This window comes from Python bivittatus, unplaced genomic scaffold (assembly GCF_059951505.1).
Source record: "Python bivittatus isolate LINGU-HERP-01145 unplaced genomic scaffold, Pbiv_v1 ctg000080_np1212, whole genome shotgun sequence".
NCBI lineage: Eukaryota > Metazoa > Chordata > Lepidosauria > Squamata > Pythonidae > Python > Python bivittatus.
In genome coordinates this window covers 85,394,993-85,412,924 of record NW_028277035.1, presented here as the reverse complement: position 1 = coordinate 85,412,924, position 17,932 = coordinate 85,394,993, and the positions used below count along the sequence as shown (strand labels likewise).

At 44.9% G+C, this 17,932-nt stretch overlaps 1 protein-coding gene across 4 annotated transcripts; it reads left to right on the top strand.

Annotated features, from left to right (window-relative positions):
- The first annotated feature begins 1,966 nt into the window (after nt 1-1,966).
- On the top strand, nt 1,967-17,149 carry LOC103058062 (serine/threonine-protein kinase pim-1-like). 4 transcript variants are annotated; one of them, XM_007431372.4, is made up of 6 exons: nt 1,975-2,206; nt 7,137-7,237; nt 11,243-11,293; nt 11,407-11,773; nt 13,626-13,802; nt 15,084-17,149. In XM_007431372.4, exons 1-6 carry the CDS (start codon nt 2,122-2,124, stop codon nt 15,239-15,241), a joined length of 939 nt encoding a protein of 312 aa, XP_007431434.2. In that variant the 5' UTR covers nt 1,975-2,121; the 3' UTR covers nt 15,242-17,149. The 4 variants fall into 4 exon arrangements, with proteins under 4 accessions (XP_007431435.2, XP_007431434.2, XP_087990604.1 ...); XM_088134478.1 differs by lacking the exon at nt 1,975-2,206 and adding an exon at nt 2,265-7,000; XM_007431373.4 differs by lacking the exon at nt 13,626-13,802 and having other exon boundaries at nt 1,967-2,206.
- The last annotated feature ends 783 nt before the right edge of the window (nt 17,150-17,932 follow it).

Sequence of the window (17,932 nt, the reverse complement as noted above, 5' to 3'; positions counted from 1 at the left end):
GCAGTCACATGATCACGATTTGCAACCTTTTTTACGACAGTCGTTAAGCGAATTGCCATGGTCAGTAAGTGAATCACATGGTTGTTAAGTGAATTCCAGCAAAAATATCCATGGGGAAGCTGGATTCACTTAACAATCATGTGATTTGCTTCATGACTGCGTGCTTTGCTTAATGACCATTGTAAAAATGGTAGTAAAATTGGGTCCAGTCACGTGGTAGTCCTCGCTTAATGACCACCCCACTTAACTAATTTTCCAGTCTTTATTGTGGTCGTTAAGTGAGGACTACTTGTATTTAGTTCCCATCAGACAAACTTACCCATGTGGCTAGTAGTCTGCTTGCGGGTAGCTCAAGAGAGCTGATGTGAAATTTTCTGGAATTTTGTGAGCTGGTTGAGAGCAAGCTGAGCCACTAGTGCACCCATCGGCTGTTCAGTGGCTAGTGGTGTGGCAGCAGCAATGGAACTGGCAGAGCCAGTTGTTAAACATTACCAGCACACCACTGCATGTGGCCCAAAAAGTTCAATTTTTGGCTCCTCTATCCATGGAACATTCCTCCAGCAATCTAGAAGGTCATCCAGGTGCTTTGTACAAACTTCAGGCCAACCTTGATGTTCTTAGTGAGCAATGGCTTCTACCTTGCTCCTCTCTGTTGAATCTCATCTTTATCCAGGACATTTCTGATTGTGGAGTCACGAACACTGTTTTTGCAAAGATGAGAGAGACCTGCAGATCCCTGGATGTCTTCCTTGGTTTCTCTGTGACCTCCTGGACAATTTAATGCTGCACTCTTGGGATGATTTTGACAGGACAATCACTCTTGGAAAGATTTGCTATCAGCTCAAATCTTCTCCTTTTCAAGACTGTCTCTGACTGGGGATTGGTATAGTCTAAGAGCATTCAGAAGATTTTTTTATTTTTTTTCCAAATTGAGAAGCATCAGTTGCTTTTTTTTACAGAGGCCTTCAGCATTTTCTTTGGAATGGGGCAAAAAAGGCACCTTAGACTCTGAGTGGCAAGAATTTCACTGTAATGCAGGGAGCCCAAGTCTGTGAGATTTATCTAGGGCAGGGCTGGTTAGATCAACCCTAATTGTTTGAAGACGTACTTACACAACTGGCCCTCGCTATCCTTCTGATTGTATTGTGTGTTGGATTACTTTCCTTATGAAACAAACAACAAATGGTATTATTGGTAGAATCTACATGAAGGCCTGGTAATATTTAGTGGCAAAAGTTTGCAACATTTCAGAAAATCCAAAAGGAGGCGAATAGTTTCGCACAGAACTGCGTGCCACCACGGGGATGGCAAGATGATGCTGGAAGATTGTATGAATCATTGAGGAACTGGCCGCAGAAGGACGCTGTGAGCACACGAGTGACCACTTCTATCACCAGCCCTCCAAATATGGCAGTCCCCAACACGGTAAGAGAGCAAGCAAAGAAGCAAAGCCGCCTACTCGCTCTGCCCAAGATCATACACTCCACTATGCCATAGTTTGCTTAACCATGGTTTGTTGAATAACCAGAATTGGCTGATTTACACTTTGTGTTAAGCCGTAAGCATGCAAACCACCAAAAAATAGCCATAAGCATTATCAGTCTCTGCTTCCAGGCAGCCCTGTGGGGCAAAGTGTCTTTCAGAGGGTCCAGAAATCCCTTCCCTCATTGTACAGATGTTTCTCCATCTTAGAAACAGCAGCAGAACCCAGAGGAGGAAAGAGCCGGGAAATATTTTCCTGGCCACCCAAAGGCAGCAGGAGATGTCGTGGATTGTTGGATTCTCTCTCCTCCCCAACGGGCTCCTTCCCCTTCAAATAAACGAGGCAGCCTTTCCTGTCCCTTAGCGCAAAGCAAGGGGTCGGCCCGCGAGCAGAGGAGCACGCCAAGAAAGGAGCGAGCGGGGGGGCGGGGGGGCGCCCCAGCGGGGAAGAGCCCGTCCGGGAGCGACAGCTGGGCGTGGCGTCACCGGGGGGGCGGGCCGAGGTCGCTTTCCCAACCCCGTAGGCTTCGCTGGGATTCTGGTCGTTGCTCCGGGAAGGGGTCGCTAGAGTTGCGTTTCTTCGCTTTCGGTTCGCCAGAGCTCTGCTCGTTTGTCACCCCGGGGGTCCAGGGGGCCGAGATGTCCTCCGTGCAGGTTCTTTACCCTCCCAAGATTCATCACAGCATGGTTAACCCGGGGTGCCTCAAAGATGATCCGGCTCAGGGTAAGCGTCCAAGGAGAGAGCGGAGGGAAGGGAAACCGAGGGGGCTGGGGGTCGCTCGCTTGGGGGATATTTTGCAAGCCCCAGCAGTTCTGGCTATGCACAAATGTAGGCGTATGGGTTACTTCTTCGTCCGAGTGCAAACTGCTATCTCGAGCTCAGGGGCCAGGGGCAGGCTCGATCCTGCGGGTAGGCGACGCTTCACCACCACTTTCGTCTGCGAGTGCCTTCAAATTGTCCATTGGTTATGGGATTCTGGCCTTCTACCAAAAGTTCTGCGTGCCCAAGGGGGCTTATCGGATCTGCACGGCGACCTTGTATTGGCTTTCTAGTAGTTTAGCTGTCACGATTTCCCCCCCCCCCCGAGAATCTTGGGACGTGTAGTTTGTCGAGGAGGGCTGACCTTTTCTAAACCCTCTGCTTCACTCCCACCCCAAGTGAACTACAGTTCCCAAGGTTCCGTGGGGAGAGGGGATGACTCTTAAACCCATGTGGATGTATGTCTACAGACTCCTAACAGAGCGCTTCAGATCGGAGACTGGTGACATTAGAGGTGTATATAGGTCATCGCCACAGTGGAAGACGGCAGCCTTGGTAGCCAAGGCTGGGCATTCTGGCAGCTGTGGTCTCAACACAATTTGAGACCACCAAGTTGGGGAAGACTGGCTGGATTATACTGATTTACCCTGCAAACTATATTTATGCCTGGATGTGGTACATTTTAATAGCTTTTTTCCCCCTTGACTGGAGGAAGGGATACCATTCTTGACAAAGTTTGAAGACCAGCACTGAGATATTTCCATCATGTTGCTTGTTGCCAAGTGTAAAGAAGACGATGGTGTTCCAGCTCAGGGCTGACTCCTGTCAGCAGCTGCAAGCTTTGCAAGCTTTGCAACTACTTCCTTTGGAACTTATAGTTGACTTTCTCTGAACTAGTATTGGACTACAATTGACATCACCCAAAGCCAGCATGACATCAGCACTGGCTGAGGAGGATGGGAGTTGTGATCCCGCTAATTGGCCATTAGGCAGGTTCCTGCCACCTCCAGCTTAAGTCTGGATTGGGCTTGGTTAAAATATATGCAAGTGCCAGGGTTTCACTGAGGCTCAGTGAGTTCAATGCCCAGAGCAGAAGTCTACACTGTAGTGCCTACATGCACTTCAGACCCTCTCTGTGCTTGGGATCCTGTTCCAATTTGTTTTTTAATCTTTTAGTTGTTTAAAATGAAACAGGAACCTGGCATGCAGCAATGCAAATACCAGTCTGTACCATCAGATTTATTTGCAGCAATGCCTTTGGACTCTACAAATGCCCCACTGGAGAACCTCCTTGGGAACTGGTTCTCCTTGTTAACTGCATGTTTTGTAACTGGCCAAGTCCATCATGGCAGTGATTTTGTGAACAGGCAAGTATGCCACGGTGGCTATTTTGTGAATGCTTCCAAAAGATATCCTTGACCTAGAAAAAGTGCCTATCCTTCCATTAGGGGGTACATTTATGCCCAGCAGTTGCAAAAAGAATTAACAATTTACTGGGATGGATAGGCAGACTTTTCACTGTTCTTAACCATGGGCAATATGGAGCAAAATCAAAACCTGCCCCTTTTGCATAAGTGTGCAACATAACTATATTTCCAAAAGGGACGGGGCTTCAGTCATGATACCAAGACGTAGACTTTGCCCTTTTCCACCCCCCATGGGTGCCACTGTTGCCACCTGTTTGTATTTGTTTATAAATAGCTGTCCTTAAAAAATGAATTCTTCTCCTTTAAAGCAATCTGTGTCGTCACTGTGATAGGACTTTGGCGCTAGATGAGCATACGGGCTCTACAGATCTAGCTAGGGTGGCTTGAAGTACATAAAATAATATGCATTACCAGATAAAGAGCTATTCACCACAGAGGAAGAAAGATAATTAAGCCAAAGAGACACTGGCTTTGTCACTCTAAAGTCCAGAGTCCACTGGAGTTGGGTGGCCAATAAATTTGAATAAATAAACAAATAATGCATTACATCATAGTTGTATATTAACAGGGGTATTTTACAGGGGCTACATTCACACAACCCAGTATACCATCATGTTTTTTTTTTTTAGTTTTGCTTAGCATAAAATATGGATCCTGCCACTGTTTAAGTTTCAACATTAGGCTACTGGCTTAATACCTGTATGAACCCAGACATCATCTCAATAATTCTGATAAAAATTCTATATATTAAATTGCAATAATTATTTTCCCATTGAAGGGGAAGTAGAGTTTAAATACAGTGCCTGATCTAAATCCACCTAGCCAGATGACACCAAAGACAGAAATTTGCTTCTGCGCTTCTTTTGATGTTTCCAGCTTATATGTTCATATTTGTGAATAAAGCAAACAAATGTCTTTACTAGATTCCCTTGACTGACAGAGAAAGCTTGCTGGAAACAAATCTTGTTCTATTTTTACCCTCTTGCAAACCTGTCAGGGTAAAAAAATAATTTTGTTTGCATTATTTTTTTCAGTGGCCCTTCTAAATTTATGTGTCACTGAAAAACATACAGTGCTCTAATGTAGCAACACATTTTCAGTCAAGGTTGCTCTCATGTCCTTGTGACAAAATTGTTCCTTCTCCACTCTATAATATCCTTTCTAAATGACCTTTTAGGATCTACCTTTGATCACTGGGATGACGTAGAGCTAGCCAGTACTTTGGCCTCACAGCAGCGTCTCATATGGTAATTATGTCCTCTCCCCCACCATTTCCCAACAACATAGGATCTCCCACAAAGTACACAGTAAATAAAAATGTCTCTGTCTCTTTGCCCACAAGGCAGAAAAACAGCATGTTCCTCCACATCCATTGTGCAAGATCCTGTCCAGACTCCCACCACAATCACTGCTACAATTTCTCTCTCAGGTTGAACAAACATTCCTACTTCAGCCTAACCTCTTGATGATGTCATTTATAGCTGGAGCTCCCTGATTTAAGGGCAACTCCTGCATTCCTACAGACTTTAACTATGTCTGTCAGCAAAGTTGATAGCTTTGGCCTTATCTTTGTAGCATTGAAGGAAAGTGAAACTGAATTGGCAGACTCTGCTGAGGGAGATAGAAAAAGTGATGTTGTCTGCTCAGTCTTCTGGTATCTGGATTAGATTGTTGAGGGAGAGGTTTCATCTGCTCAGCAATAAAATGCTTTTAAATTCAGTGTCTCACACTTCACTGCATCAACAACTTATTTGTTAGCAGTTTCTTCAATTGATTCATTTTAAAGATACTGTATGTAAGGGCTTGAAACTGTAAGCATGACTGCCAAGTTAAATTGTGCCACAATTTTCCAGGTTCAACCTGCTTCTGTCACATATATTGTATACCGAAACTTATGTTGTTTCAGTAGGAATAAAATACATTAGAAAACTTTGAAAAGATGAGGCAGCAAACTGCTGTGTGAAAAACAGGCATGCACACACACTGAGAGAGTGAGTTTGCATTTCCCTTGTTTTTCTCTACTTTTGGCCTTGGGGGATCAGAAATATACTAACCCTATTCAACATAATAAATAAAGGCAATAGTTGATTAAAGGGCCTGTATCCTTAGAAAACTGAAATTTCAGAGTAACCAACTGCACCTTCGTTTACACCATACTTGAATTAGCAGCTGTTCTTTCTCATTTGGATGTATGAAAGGATCCTTTTTGTATGCCTGTTTGCCAGATCCAGACCTTGACCCGCCTGCCGGCGCTATTTGTTAGTAAAGCTTGCACCAAACAGGAAAGATTCAGTCAGCAGTAGCTTGTTCTAACACCGCTTTGGGGAAGGGGCCGCCTAGAGAGACTCAAGGTCTCAGTCAGACCATTTAAGCGATATGCCTAATCCGTGGGCTAACTAACGCATACCTGCATTTTATGTTTGCAAGGAAAAAAATGTGTGGGGAGCAGGGAGGCCTTGCGGTCCTGTTTCATATAATCTAAACAGGCTGTCTGGAATGGGCAAGGTAAGCAAAAAGGCGTAGGTGCGCTTTCTAGTTAGTGCGTTCGTCTGAACGAGGAGCAGGAATCACAAATCCACCGCGACTGAACACTTTCCCAGACTTCGCCGCTCGACCCTCGCGTGTTTTTCCTAGTCGGTATTTGCGAAGAAAAGACTGAGCTTTTAACTAGAGGGAACGAGGAAAGGTACAGAATCCAAAAGAGGGTGCGGGGCTGGTGCGGAGACTTCGCATTCGGCGAATAAACCACTTTCTCCTCCGCAGCGCCCAACTCCGACACTTCTCCGCCGGCCGCTCCCACGTGGATAAACAAGCAGCGGGGTTGGGGAGAGTTCTCGCGCGCCTCTCCTCGATTGGCTGGCGCCGCCCGCCGCTCTCCCTGTGATTGGTTGGAGTATTCCGCGTGCCCGCCCCCGGGTAGGGCATTCCCCCCCCCGCCCCGCGAATTTCGCCGACTGTTTTGTCCCCTAGTAGATGAGACTCGGCCGGCTGGCCATTAAACTTTTACGGTCTTTTTCCGATTGGCCGAGCCCACCCCTCGGCCATGCGGCTCGCCTTCCCATTGGCCAGGGTGGTCGTGGAGTCGGTAGCCTCGTAAAAACGAAGGGATCCCCCGGCGCGCGCGGCAGAGGCAGCGCCAGCGGCCGCGGAGGAGGGCGGGGCGCGGCGCGGCGCGGCGCGGCGCGGCGCGGGCTCTTAAGCCTTGACCGGGGCGGGGGCCGCCCGCTGCCTCGGCTGGCCATGCTGGTGGCTCAGGGACCCCTCTGCCGCCGCCAGGGTCCTGAAGGGCCGCTGGCCCCGGACGCCGTGCAGGAGGAGCCCGGCTGCTTAGGTATCCCAGCGCGCGTGGCAGCGCCGGGCGTCTTCGTGGACGGGCGCCCCCGCCGGGAGGAGGAGGAGGAGGAGGAGGAGGCGAGGGCGGCTTGCCCGGCACAACTCACCCCGCTTGCCTTCCTCTCTCTCTGCAGGGAAGGTGGCCTTGGAGACGCGCTACCGCCTGGGAGCGTTGATCGGGAGCGGCGGGTTCGGCACGGTCTACGCAGGGACGCGGCTCAGCGACTCCCTCCCGGTGAGTGAGCGTGTGAACGGAGGCTCTTCTGGGACCAGGCTGGAGAAACCGCGTGCAGAGAGAGCCCCGCGTCTGTAAGGAAACGGGGAACAGCTCCTCGCGGGGAAGGGGGCGGTGGGGTGGGCGAGCTGCCCTCCAGGTGCTCTGAGACCAGGCTATCGTGGCTAATGGCAAGCAGGGGTCTAAAGCCTCTGCAGGGCGAGGCGATAAACCCTGGTTCATCCTCCCCGGGGCTCGGGTGGATTTACAACCAGTTTCCGAAAGAGGAGAGGTCCACCGAGGCACCACGCCATCCATTTAGATATTTCAAGCCCTGTGCCAAAGACGTGAGTGCCTTCTTTTTAAAAAATACATCATAATAATAATTTTTAAAAACCCAGAACGTACATTGGTAGTTGCCTCCTGCTGTTGATTTAAGCCATTTTATGGGTTTTAGGGCTTCTAGACTTAGTTGTGTGGACTATAGCCCAATTTTCTGAAATGCTTGAAATGGCTTATTTTGACTCAAGAGGGTGTATGTGCCTGTGATTGGAGGGGATTGGGGAAGGAGACTCTTAGAAATGCAGAAGATACCCACATGCATAATTAACATATTGACATAGTTAACTTATTTGAGCTACGCAGGAACCTGGATCTGAAGGGCAAAGTGTAATTTGGAACATGGGTGAGCGTGCATAGAACTCCTGTTTGGGAGCACCAGCTGTGCTTTTGTGGGCTCACACAGCTGCCCTTGATTGTGGGAAATATGCATTTGGTTTAAGGCAGTGTTTCTCAACCTTGGCAACTTGAAGCTGTGTGGACTTCAACTCCCAGAATTCCCCAGCCAGCGTGGCTGGCTGGGGAATTCTGGGAGTTGAAGTCCACACAGCTTCAAGTTCCCATGGTTGAGAAACACTGGTTTAAGGTGTTCCCAAGAGGGGCTGCCCATGTCTCCATGCTCATTCAGAATCATATTTTGTCCTTTGAATCCTGATCTCAGCACAGCCTTAATAAATATTAGTTTGCTGATAAACTCATGTAGCATAATAAAAACCCTCATTCTGTATGTTATACCTCTAGACTCCATCCTGGTTGCCTTCATAAAACATGGTGGCTGTGGTCTGTTCTTTTGTGCTTAATATGGTACGTGCTCTAGTTCCTGATTTGGTATATTAGGAATGCCCAGAAATGGGTTCATTCACTAACATTAATAATAAGGGATGGGGGAACCTAGCCACTGTAGAACCTTAGATTTCATCTTGGTAGTTAATAGCTGATAGAATGGATTTTCTAGGAACTGGCAATTTAATTCTGAATAGGAACACATGCCTAGCAGTAGTCATCCTGTGATGAGAAGAAAGCTGTTTTAATATATGAATAGGTCTGTTAATTTTTTACTGTCCAGTGTAATCTAATAATTTTGTACCATATTTGAGTACAACCAGTAGAGTATAAAATACTTATTGTAATTGTAACCTGCCCGATAAGGGATGTGTGCAAAACACAAAGAATAAAAAAACACAAAACCCTGAACTGCATGTTCCATTAACTGTGAAATACTTCCCCATGTCTGAATGACTGCCTGGGTTAGATCTTAGACACATAGCAAATAAAGGAGAGAGAGACTAAAGTCCCATTTTTTCCATGGAGTCAAGAATGTTGGAAATTGGAGATCTAAGATGATCAGGGTTGGATACAGGGGTTGTAGAAGCATGATATTTTTTTGAAGGTGTTTAAGGTCACTGATATTGAAATAGTTTTCTGAGTAGGTGAATAGTTCCATTGTGAGATTTTAAAGCTTAGCCTATTTCGAAAAGATAGTCATTGCCATGATATGTAATTTGGGGGTGGGATCTAATTCCATATCTTGTTGATATTTTTATTAGGACTAACCAAAATGTCACAAGTGATTGTGAAATAGCATTTGATCTGCTGGTTTATAGAACCTTCAATTAGGGCGTTCAGTTGCCCTCGTACAGTACATCAGAACCAAGACATTTGCATGCATGCCTAGGCATTTTTGCCATATGCTTGTGGTTGGCAATCAGAAGGCAACTACAGTTTCCATCATTTTTTTCTCAACTGCTAAGAAAAGCTAGTGGTATTGATTGGGGGAGGGGGAAGAAAGGAGTTAAGCAATAGACTCCCAGCAAAAGAAGTCATTCTAGTTATTAAGACATTAAATTTCTACCTATAGAATACTGAAACAGGATATCATAAACACCTTTTCTACAGATGGGGAACTTTAGATTATAGGCAAACGTCACAGAGTGGCAAAAGCAGCATTCTGTGTAACCAGTGACAATGTTGTGGAACACAAAAAATGATGTCATGGACAGGATTACCCCCTTCTGCAGCTGTGTCACCTCACTGAAATCTCAGGGCTGCTGGGTTGCTCCTAGGTTACTGGTACTTTACTCATCCAGGTGGACTTGATTGTGGGCTAATTTCAGACCAAAGCTGGCATCTGCTGAAATAGCAGGAAAACTGATCATTTTCTTTGGTGTTTGATAAGACTTCATCAGGAATTCCCCAAAGCTGTGAAAGGAGTTACTGTAAGTCGTATAGTATAAATAACAGACACAACTTGTGTTGTGGAGTCCTTGGGGTTCTCTGAGCTTGGTTGTTTTCTTGCAAATGTTTCATTACCCACCTAGGTAACATCTTCAGTGCTAGAACGGAATGGGGTTTGCTCTCAGTTTGTATACTATGGCATGCCCTGCCAGTGTTGGTGGGGGTTTTGTTTTGTTCTATTTTTTCTTCTGGTAGTTCCTTGATTAGGGTATTGTTTACTGCTTGTATGTCTGGTGGTAATCTTGGTGTTAATCTCTGCTTATCTGGGTGGTGATTGCTGGTGAGATGTTCTGTTTTTTTGTTTTCCTTTCTATTGTCTCTTTTGTGTAGGTGTTGTTTATCTCTCTGTGCCTGTTGATGGCTACCTTGTCTGAATACCAAGCTTCCAAGAATTCCCTTGCATTTTTGGATTTAGCTTGGTCTAAGATGCTGACAGTTTCCCAATTGAAACTATGGTTCAGTCTGTCCATGTGTTGTGAGATTAAGGAGTTTTCATTGTGTCTTCTGACTGCTAGTTGGTGTTTATGGATGCGCTCTGCAAGCCTTCTGCCTGTCTGTCCTACATAGTGGTTGTTACAGTCCTTACACTGTATGTTGTAGATGACTCCTGTTTTTTCTTCTTGGGCTACTGGGTCACACCCAGTAGCCCAAAACCCCCACCCCCACCAACACTGGCAGGGCATGCCACAGTATATAAACAGGGAGCAAACCCCATTCCATTCTAGCACTGAAGATGTTACCTAGGTGGGTAATGAAACATCTGCAAGAAAACAACCAAGCTCAGAGAACCCCAAGGACTCCTCAGTTCAACCCTGAGCTATACATATTCGCTTCTACAACTTGTGTTTTTAGACAGTGTGATTTGGATGAGAACATTTTTATCTCCGTTCACAAACTGGCTGCTGCTGGTTCCGTGCTGTTAAAGTGTTCATGAGAAATCCATAATGCTGGATAAGAGATACTTTTCTCAATGCCAAAGAGACTCTTTTAATATAGTTTATTATACAGGTAGTTCTTGTTTAGTGGCCAGAACTGGGACCGGCAACTTGGTTAAGTGAAGTGGTCACTAAATGAAACCATGGCTGTGCTTATGATCTTACATCAGCCTTCCTTTGCTTTACAGATCTGCAAAGGTTGTAAATGTGAGGACTGGTCACAAAGTTATTTTTTCATTGCTGTCATAACTGCAAAATGAGGACTACCTGTTTGCCTAAGCTCTGCTTTAGAAAACAATCTGTCTTTGAGGAAAAACCTTATAGTTTATACTGAGGAGATCCAACCTTCCTCCAGCTTTGATGGCCTAAGGAAGGCTTGTACTAAGGATGCTGGAGATCAGTGGTTTTCAGGGCCTGGGTTAGATACCATTGTGAGTTGTAGCAAAGTCTGTTCTAGACCTGAAAAGATTGCAGTAAAGATTAAATTTTAAAAGTTTACTTGTTTTTCTTTTTTCAGGTGGCTATTAAATATGTTGCTAAGGACCGAGTCTTGCAGTTCCACCATATGGTGAGCGTTCCTTCCATGCTGAACATTTTTGCTATTAAACTCTTGCAGTACCCTTTGCTGTATGGAGAGCTGTGGCAAATGCTTTATCAGTTTGATTTCTGTCCTTTTTCTAGAATGGCACCCTTGTTCCTCTGGAAGTCCTTCTGCTGAAGAAAGTGTCATCCCCGGGTTGCCGAGGAGTTATCCGTCTTCTGGATTGGTTTGAGCAGCCTGACTCGTACTTCATTGTTATGGAGCGACCGCTTGTTTCTCAGGACCTGTTTGATGTTATCACAGACCAGGGGCCACTCCCTGAAAATGTGGCTGCTGGTTACTTCCAACAAGTGGTGGAGGCAGTGCGCCACTGCCACCTTTGTGGTGTGTTGCATCGAGACATAAAAGACGAAAACATCTTGGTAGATCTTCTGCATGGTGACTTAAAACTCATAGACTTTGGCTCAGGTGCATTGCTGCGGGATTCTCCGTACACAGATTTTGATGGTGAGTAGAGGCTGTGTAGTTGGCAGGTAGAAGGAAGGGACCATTTGCATGTAGGAAAGAGCAAAGACCTTTGTCTGAAGCTGCAGTGAGTTATTGCTAGCCACTGTGGAGTTACACAGGGTTAGATGGACCAAAGGTCTTTACAAGACAACTTTCTATGGAGGATGAAGAATGCATGGAACTCAGTATAATAGCAATCTCCTGAACAAACAAAAAAAGACCAGATCTCTTGAACAAATTGTCACAGAAATGTCTAAAATAGCTCTCCTAAACTTGGTGCCCCTGAACTTGAAGTAACCATTTGGCTGGAGATTTTTGATGTTGAAGTCCAAAATGCTTGGAGGATATCAGGTTCAGAAAAGCTGGTCTTGAAATGTGACAGAAAAGTTTCTGATTACAGGAATTTCAGAGAGTTGGTAGAGAGAAGCAAGAGCTCTTTGTTTTTTTCTCAGCTCAGTTCTGAGCTAATCAAGTAAATCCTCCTTTGAATCAAGCTTGATTTCTGCAGGCTTTATAGACATTCTTAGCAATAAGTAGTCTGATGTTACCTCCTTCTGGAAAGTTTTTTAAATTTTCAGTTTAGCCTATAGTCCTGGTGTTCCCTAGTGGTCTCCTATACCTGCTTACCCTCCCAGCTGCTGCCACCTGCTGAAGCACTCAACCAATAAGAAAAGCAAAAAGTGCTCTGTGTGTTGATGTAGAATGAGTAGCTATATGGATAATTAACATGAATTCACCCATACTTTTAGTGAACACACAGACGAATTCTAGCACCATACTTGCTACCTTTTCACCAACAGAACTATGCACCATCTCCCTTGATAAACATCCATAGGACATTTATAAGGAAGAGATATTTATATATGCAAATTTCATGTGTAGAGAGTTATATTTTGGCAAGGGCCAGGATATGCACCGAACTTTACAATGGAATGAGTTCAGTTCCAGTCGTAATCATAGCTTTCCTGTTTGCTCCAAAGGACTCTTGTCTTGTCACTTGGCTAAAGATCTTAAGAATGTTGTTTTGTGCTGTGTATCTAGTTCCCAGGGATCTCATATTTTGAATTCTTTTAAAAAGTATGTTAAAGGTAAAAGCAGTTTGATCTTTTTCTTAAGCTAGGCTGTTTGTTTTAGATTAAGAGTGGCCATTGTTTCTTAAAGAAGCTCAGATGGTTAGGCATTTTTCAAAATGCTTTCATCGCCCAAATATGTGCTAGTTACTCTTTTGATTCATTGCACCCTTCCAATTTTCATATTTCTGGGAAGCAGAAATTCTGTTGGCTAAGTGTATAGCTGATGTATTTGTAAAATAATTCTAGGTACTCCAAATTCTCAGCAGTGTCTGCTCCCATATAGCATTAAACTCATAGGGTTGGTTTCAAATGAGATAGGAAATCTGTGGCTAGAGCAGTGTTTCTCAACCTTGGCCCCTTTAAGTTGTGTGGACTTCAACACCCAGAATTCCCCAGCCAGCATAGCATAGAATTCCGGGAGTTGAAGTCCACACAACTTAAAGGGGCCAAGGTTGAGAAACACTGGCCTAGAGTATGCTACCGCACACTGTAGATGAAGGTTTTTGCATGATTGTTTTTCCTCCAAAATAATTATTTTACAAAGTGTATTTTACACAGAAGATCCTTAACATTTTTAATGTTGTCTATGTTTGCAGATAGAATGAGTCCCATTTTATACTGAGGCAGCATATAATCAGCTTTGTTTTTTATTATTTATCTGACCAGGGTGGTATGGCTACTGTGTCCTATAAGAGTAAAAAACATGCGGCTTCCAAGCCTTTAGTTCTGAGGAGGTCTCTCTGGGCAATGTTGTCAGCTGTTCCTTTCTCTTGCTACAGGCACGCGAGTGTATAGCCCCCCTGAGTGGATAAAATACCACCGCTATCATGGTGTGCCTGCCACTGTGTGGTCCCTGGGCGTGCTACTGTATGATATGGTATGCGGGGACATCCCTTTTGAACGTGATGAGGAGATCCTGCTTGGGAAACTCCACTATCACTGTAGGATATCCTCAGGTGAGCTTAGCCCAATGAGTACATATATCCAATCCAGGGGGGTCTGTTAGGCTCATGTCACAGGATCCAAATGGGGGCTGGTCTGGGAACTTCTAGTCTAAGGAGTTACCTGGCTTTCTGTTGAAAATCGGTGCTCTTTCTGGTGACAGTCCAGGCCAATATTCTTCACCTGGTCTAGTTTCGTTTCTTTTCTTTTTTTTTTTTTTGGTCCCTTCAAGTCGGTTTGACTCCTGGCGATTGCCTGGACAAGTCCTTGAAGTTCTCTTGGCAAGATTTTTGAAAATGGTTTGCCCTGGCCGCCGCCGCCTCCCTAGGGCTGAGAGAGAGGGACTGGCCCAAGGTGACCCAGCTGGCTTCGTGCCTTGGGCGGGACTAGAACTCACGGTCTCCTGGTTTCTAGCCTGGTGCCTTAACCACTACCCCAAACTGGCCCTCTAGTAGAGTTAAATTGGCCATTTCCCCATTGAATTCTTTGTGTGTGCCGTTGGAAAGTGGGGACTGACTTCTTTGTACAAAAATCTGTAAAGGTCCTCCCACCCACCCCCAACCAGAGACTCTAGGTGGTTGAATTAACAAGACCAACTCCCTACAATAGGCAAAGCCCAGCCCCAACAGGCAAAATAAATCATTGTACCAGTAAAATACAATAAAAACATGAACAAAATTAAAGGAGCTTGTAATGCTCATCAGCACACACATGTTCTATGAAACATAATGGTCTTACTGCTTTGTAGAGCAGGTTGTCCCTCCCCCCACAAAACCTTGGATAAGCTATTTCATAATGCGGGGGTTGCCCTCAAGGAGGACTCTCTCTGCCCCCCCGGCCCCTTCACCCCATGTTGGGATGACCTTTAGAATTCTTTTCAGGAAGAACACATTGGACCAGTACTGAAGACCCACTGGAGCCAAACCATGTAAAGCTGTGTGAGTTCAGGCTAGTGCTCTGATGTGGACCCAGAAACCAAGTAGCAGCCAATGAACACTTAGAACTTCACAGTGGCTTTGACTGTGGGAATGTTAGGGACGTAAGACAAGCAGTTGCCATTGGATGGCCCAGTTTGCTGCATGAATTCATGATCAATGTTCCTCTCTCCGAATGACTGTCCCTCAATTTGGTTAAACAGTGCAATCAATTCATAGATTTTGGTTGTGGGAAAATAGCTACAATTTGGCTTTGGCTAAATGACATAATTATTGCCTATTAATGACGATGATAACCACTTGTTGAGTGGTTTGTCCATAGGGTGATGCAATATCAATAATTATCTCCTCCTTTGATAGACTGCCGTCACTTGATTGAGTGGTGCCTCTCGTTAACGCCAGAGAAGCGACCTTCCTTGGAGCAGATCCTGGCTCACCCGTGGCTCCTCACATTCTTGGAGCCGAGCGGACGCAAAGTGCAGCAGCCCACAGCCCACAAAGGTGGTACAAGCCTGTGACTGGCAGCCTATGGACAGAATAGGGGCAGCCTGTCACACAAGGAGCAAAGGCATCGTGGCTTCTCCTGCACCAATGGACTGATATAATCACTGTTTCTTATTCCTGCTGATTAGCTGAGCGGGAAATTGCCACTGGGGGCAATTTCTGAAATCCCGATGGTGTGGCAGTAATCCTGCCCAACTGACTAGACAACGGGGCTGTCATTCGGCCCCTACACAAGACAACAGAGACCAAGGGGTGCTGTTTTGTTTACACAAGGACTCTGCCTGACCCTGTGTGCTGGGAAGTGGCAGAGACTGGCACCAGGCAAGCAGCGTTTCAAGGCTTTCTCTTGTACGACTTGAGCACCTCAGGACCTACCTCTTTGGGGCAGCAGGATTGGATTGCATTTTTATGTAACGCGGATATATGGTGATGTCTCTGTGGATGCCAGCTTATTTATTTAGCATGATATTCCGTTTGGGGAGCCTCATTTTATGCTGATGCTAAGCGTTTACCTGCTATAGTTTTGAGTGTAGGAAAACTTTTCTCCAGTACAGCCCAAAACTGACACAGTAACATCTCCCCACTTTACCCCATGTATCCATTCCTGTTCAGCCATTCCAAGTCTGAAGCCAAGCTCTAGTGCTTGACTTCTTCGCCCTGCCCTCCCTCACATTGTCCTGTTTTAGAAGGTGAAGGAAATAAAAAGTAAAGACCTAACCTCATTCAAAAGTGCATATAAAAAATTAGTCCATAAATAAAAGCAAGGTTGGGGTGGGGGGGATGTTAATTGAACTTCTGAAAAATCCTGGCTCCAAGCCTCTTCTATTCTAACAAGGACCTCAAATTTTGTTCACATTCAAGCCAAGCTTTCATTCCAAAGAAGAGGCTACCTTTTCCAAAAATGCTGGTGGAATCTTGCAGTTCTAATGGCTCTAAGAATCCTGAGTTTCTTGTTTGAAATTCCTGATAGGTTTCTTGCCTCTTCTCATAGATCTTTCATCTGGGCGATGTTGGACCTGAATGTGGGTGGCCTGGGTTCCTCATTCCATCATGTCAAACTTGGGCCTCCCAAGAGGTGGCTTGCAAGTCCAACTGAGATTTTAGTTAATATAGGGAAAGTCTGGTGCCTTGGATGTTTTCTTAACCTTGGCAAATACCTTTTCATCTATTGATTTTTGTAAGACCTCCGTTCTCCTCCACACACACTGTTTTTTTTTGTTTTGTTTTTTTTGCCTTAGAAACTGAGGGGTCAACAGGGGACTTTTCTGTTTAGCCTTAATCATCTTAATGAATTAGGCCAAAGTGTTCTTAACCTTTGAGTAAGAACTTGTGTTTTGAAAGAGTAACAGTAAGGGCCTTTTTGGCTCTCTGAATTGGCCTTCTAGAAAACTTCGGGTTATATGGGATTTTCAATGATTTTCCATCCTTAGTAGGGGGGGTCAGAGCCTTCTCTTGGCCACATCTATTTCTCCGGTTGCTTTGAATTCTGGTCTTACCACTTGGTAAAGAGAGGAGGATGCTGCCTCCATGAGCAGTTAAGACTGACAGATATTTGAGGTAAAGATTCAAGCTGATTGTCAGGTAGATTTATCAGTCATAGTCATCTAGCAAAACCTCAATAAACTTTGGCCCGCTTTGATAGTCAGCCAAAAGGAGCACGTGCCACAAACTTGCCTGCCCAGAATGAAGCAGGGGAAATGATGACCTTGCTTGATATTCTACTGTTGAAAATTCAGGCTTACTAAAAGCTTGAATATTCTGCTCTAGCTCTCAGCTGGAAGGAGAAACAAGACTCCATTCTTAAGCTGGATCTCAAAGACATTTGGAAAACAAGTCTGGCTGCTTTCTGAGTGTCTCCAAGGTTCAGAGTGACCTTCAAATGGGGAGACATGCTGCTTCTGTAGATCATGGGGAGGGGGGGGGGAAGAAAAGCAAAGTCTTCCCTTGATCTCTTCCTGGCCATGCTAAAGCATGAACTTGTGGTTCCCTGTGTCTGCACAAAGCTGAGCAGTCTTAAAATTCCTGTCCGCTTAACACAAGTATTGTGCCTCTTAATGAAGTGGGAGCTGGGTCAGAATGATATCCAGGAAAGAGAAGGGCTGCAAAACCGGAGATCCAGCCTGGGATATTACCAGCAACAGTTTCTAAGCCTGCTGCGGTTAGCAATTATAACTAAAGAATATTTATATGCCAGTTCAGGTTGTTACTTTATATTTGTGGACATGTGTGTTTTCTTACTGCCTCTTATGTACATTTGTGCAACCACATAACACAGTGCCTCGCCCTTTTGGGCCCCTATATCTACAAAGCCCGATCTGGGATTAAATAAACTTTTATAAGAAAAAGAGTTGTTTCTCTTGTGTACACATTTATTTTGGGGACAATAGTTGTTGAGTGCCCACGTGTGTAACTGAGCTGGGTTTAAGGTAAATAGATCTACTCTTGGCTGATTCAGTGCTCAGTTCCAGAACTTTTATATCTGTAAAATCCTTTATCTTCTGAGAAATTCAAATGAGCTTGAGACCAAAGAATAGCTACAACAGTTTGCAATTGCAAATGCTTTATGTCCTTTTTACTTTGAAGATTTTTCAAAGTAAATTTGAAAGATAAAGGACAAGTGTGTTTTTTAAAATTTCCCTTGAAATAATAGTATAAAAATAGTAAAACATGCAGAGAAAACAGTGCTTAAATAATAGTGAGAGTCT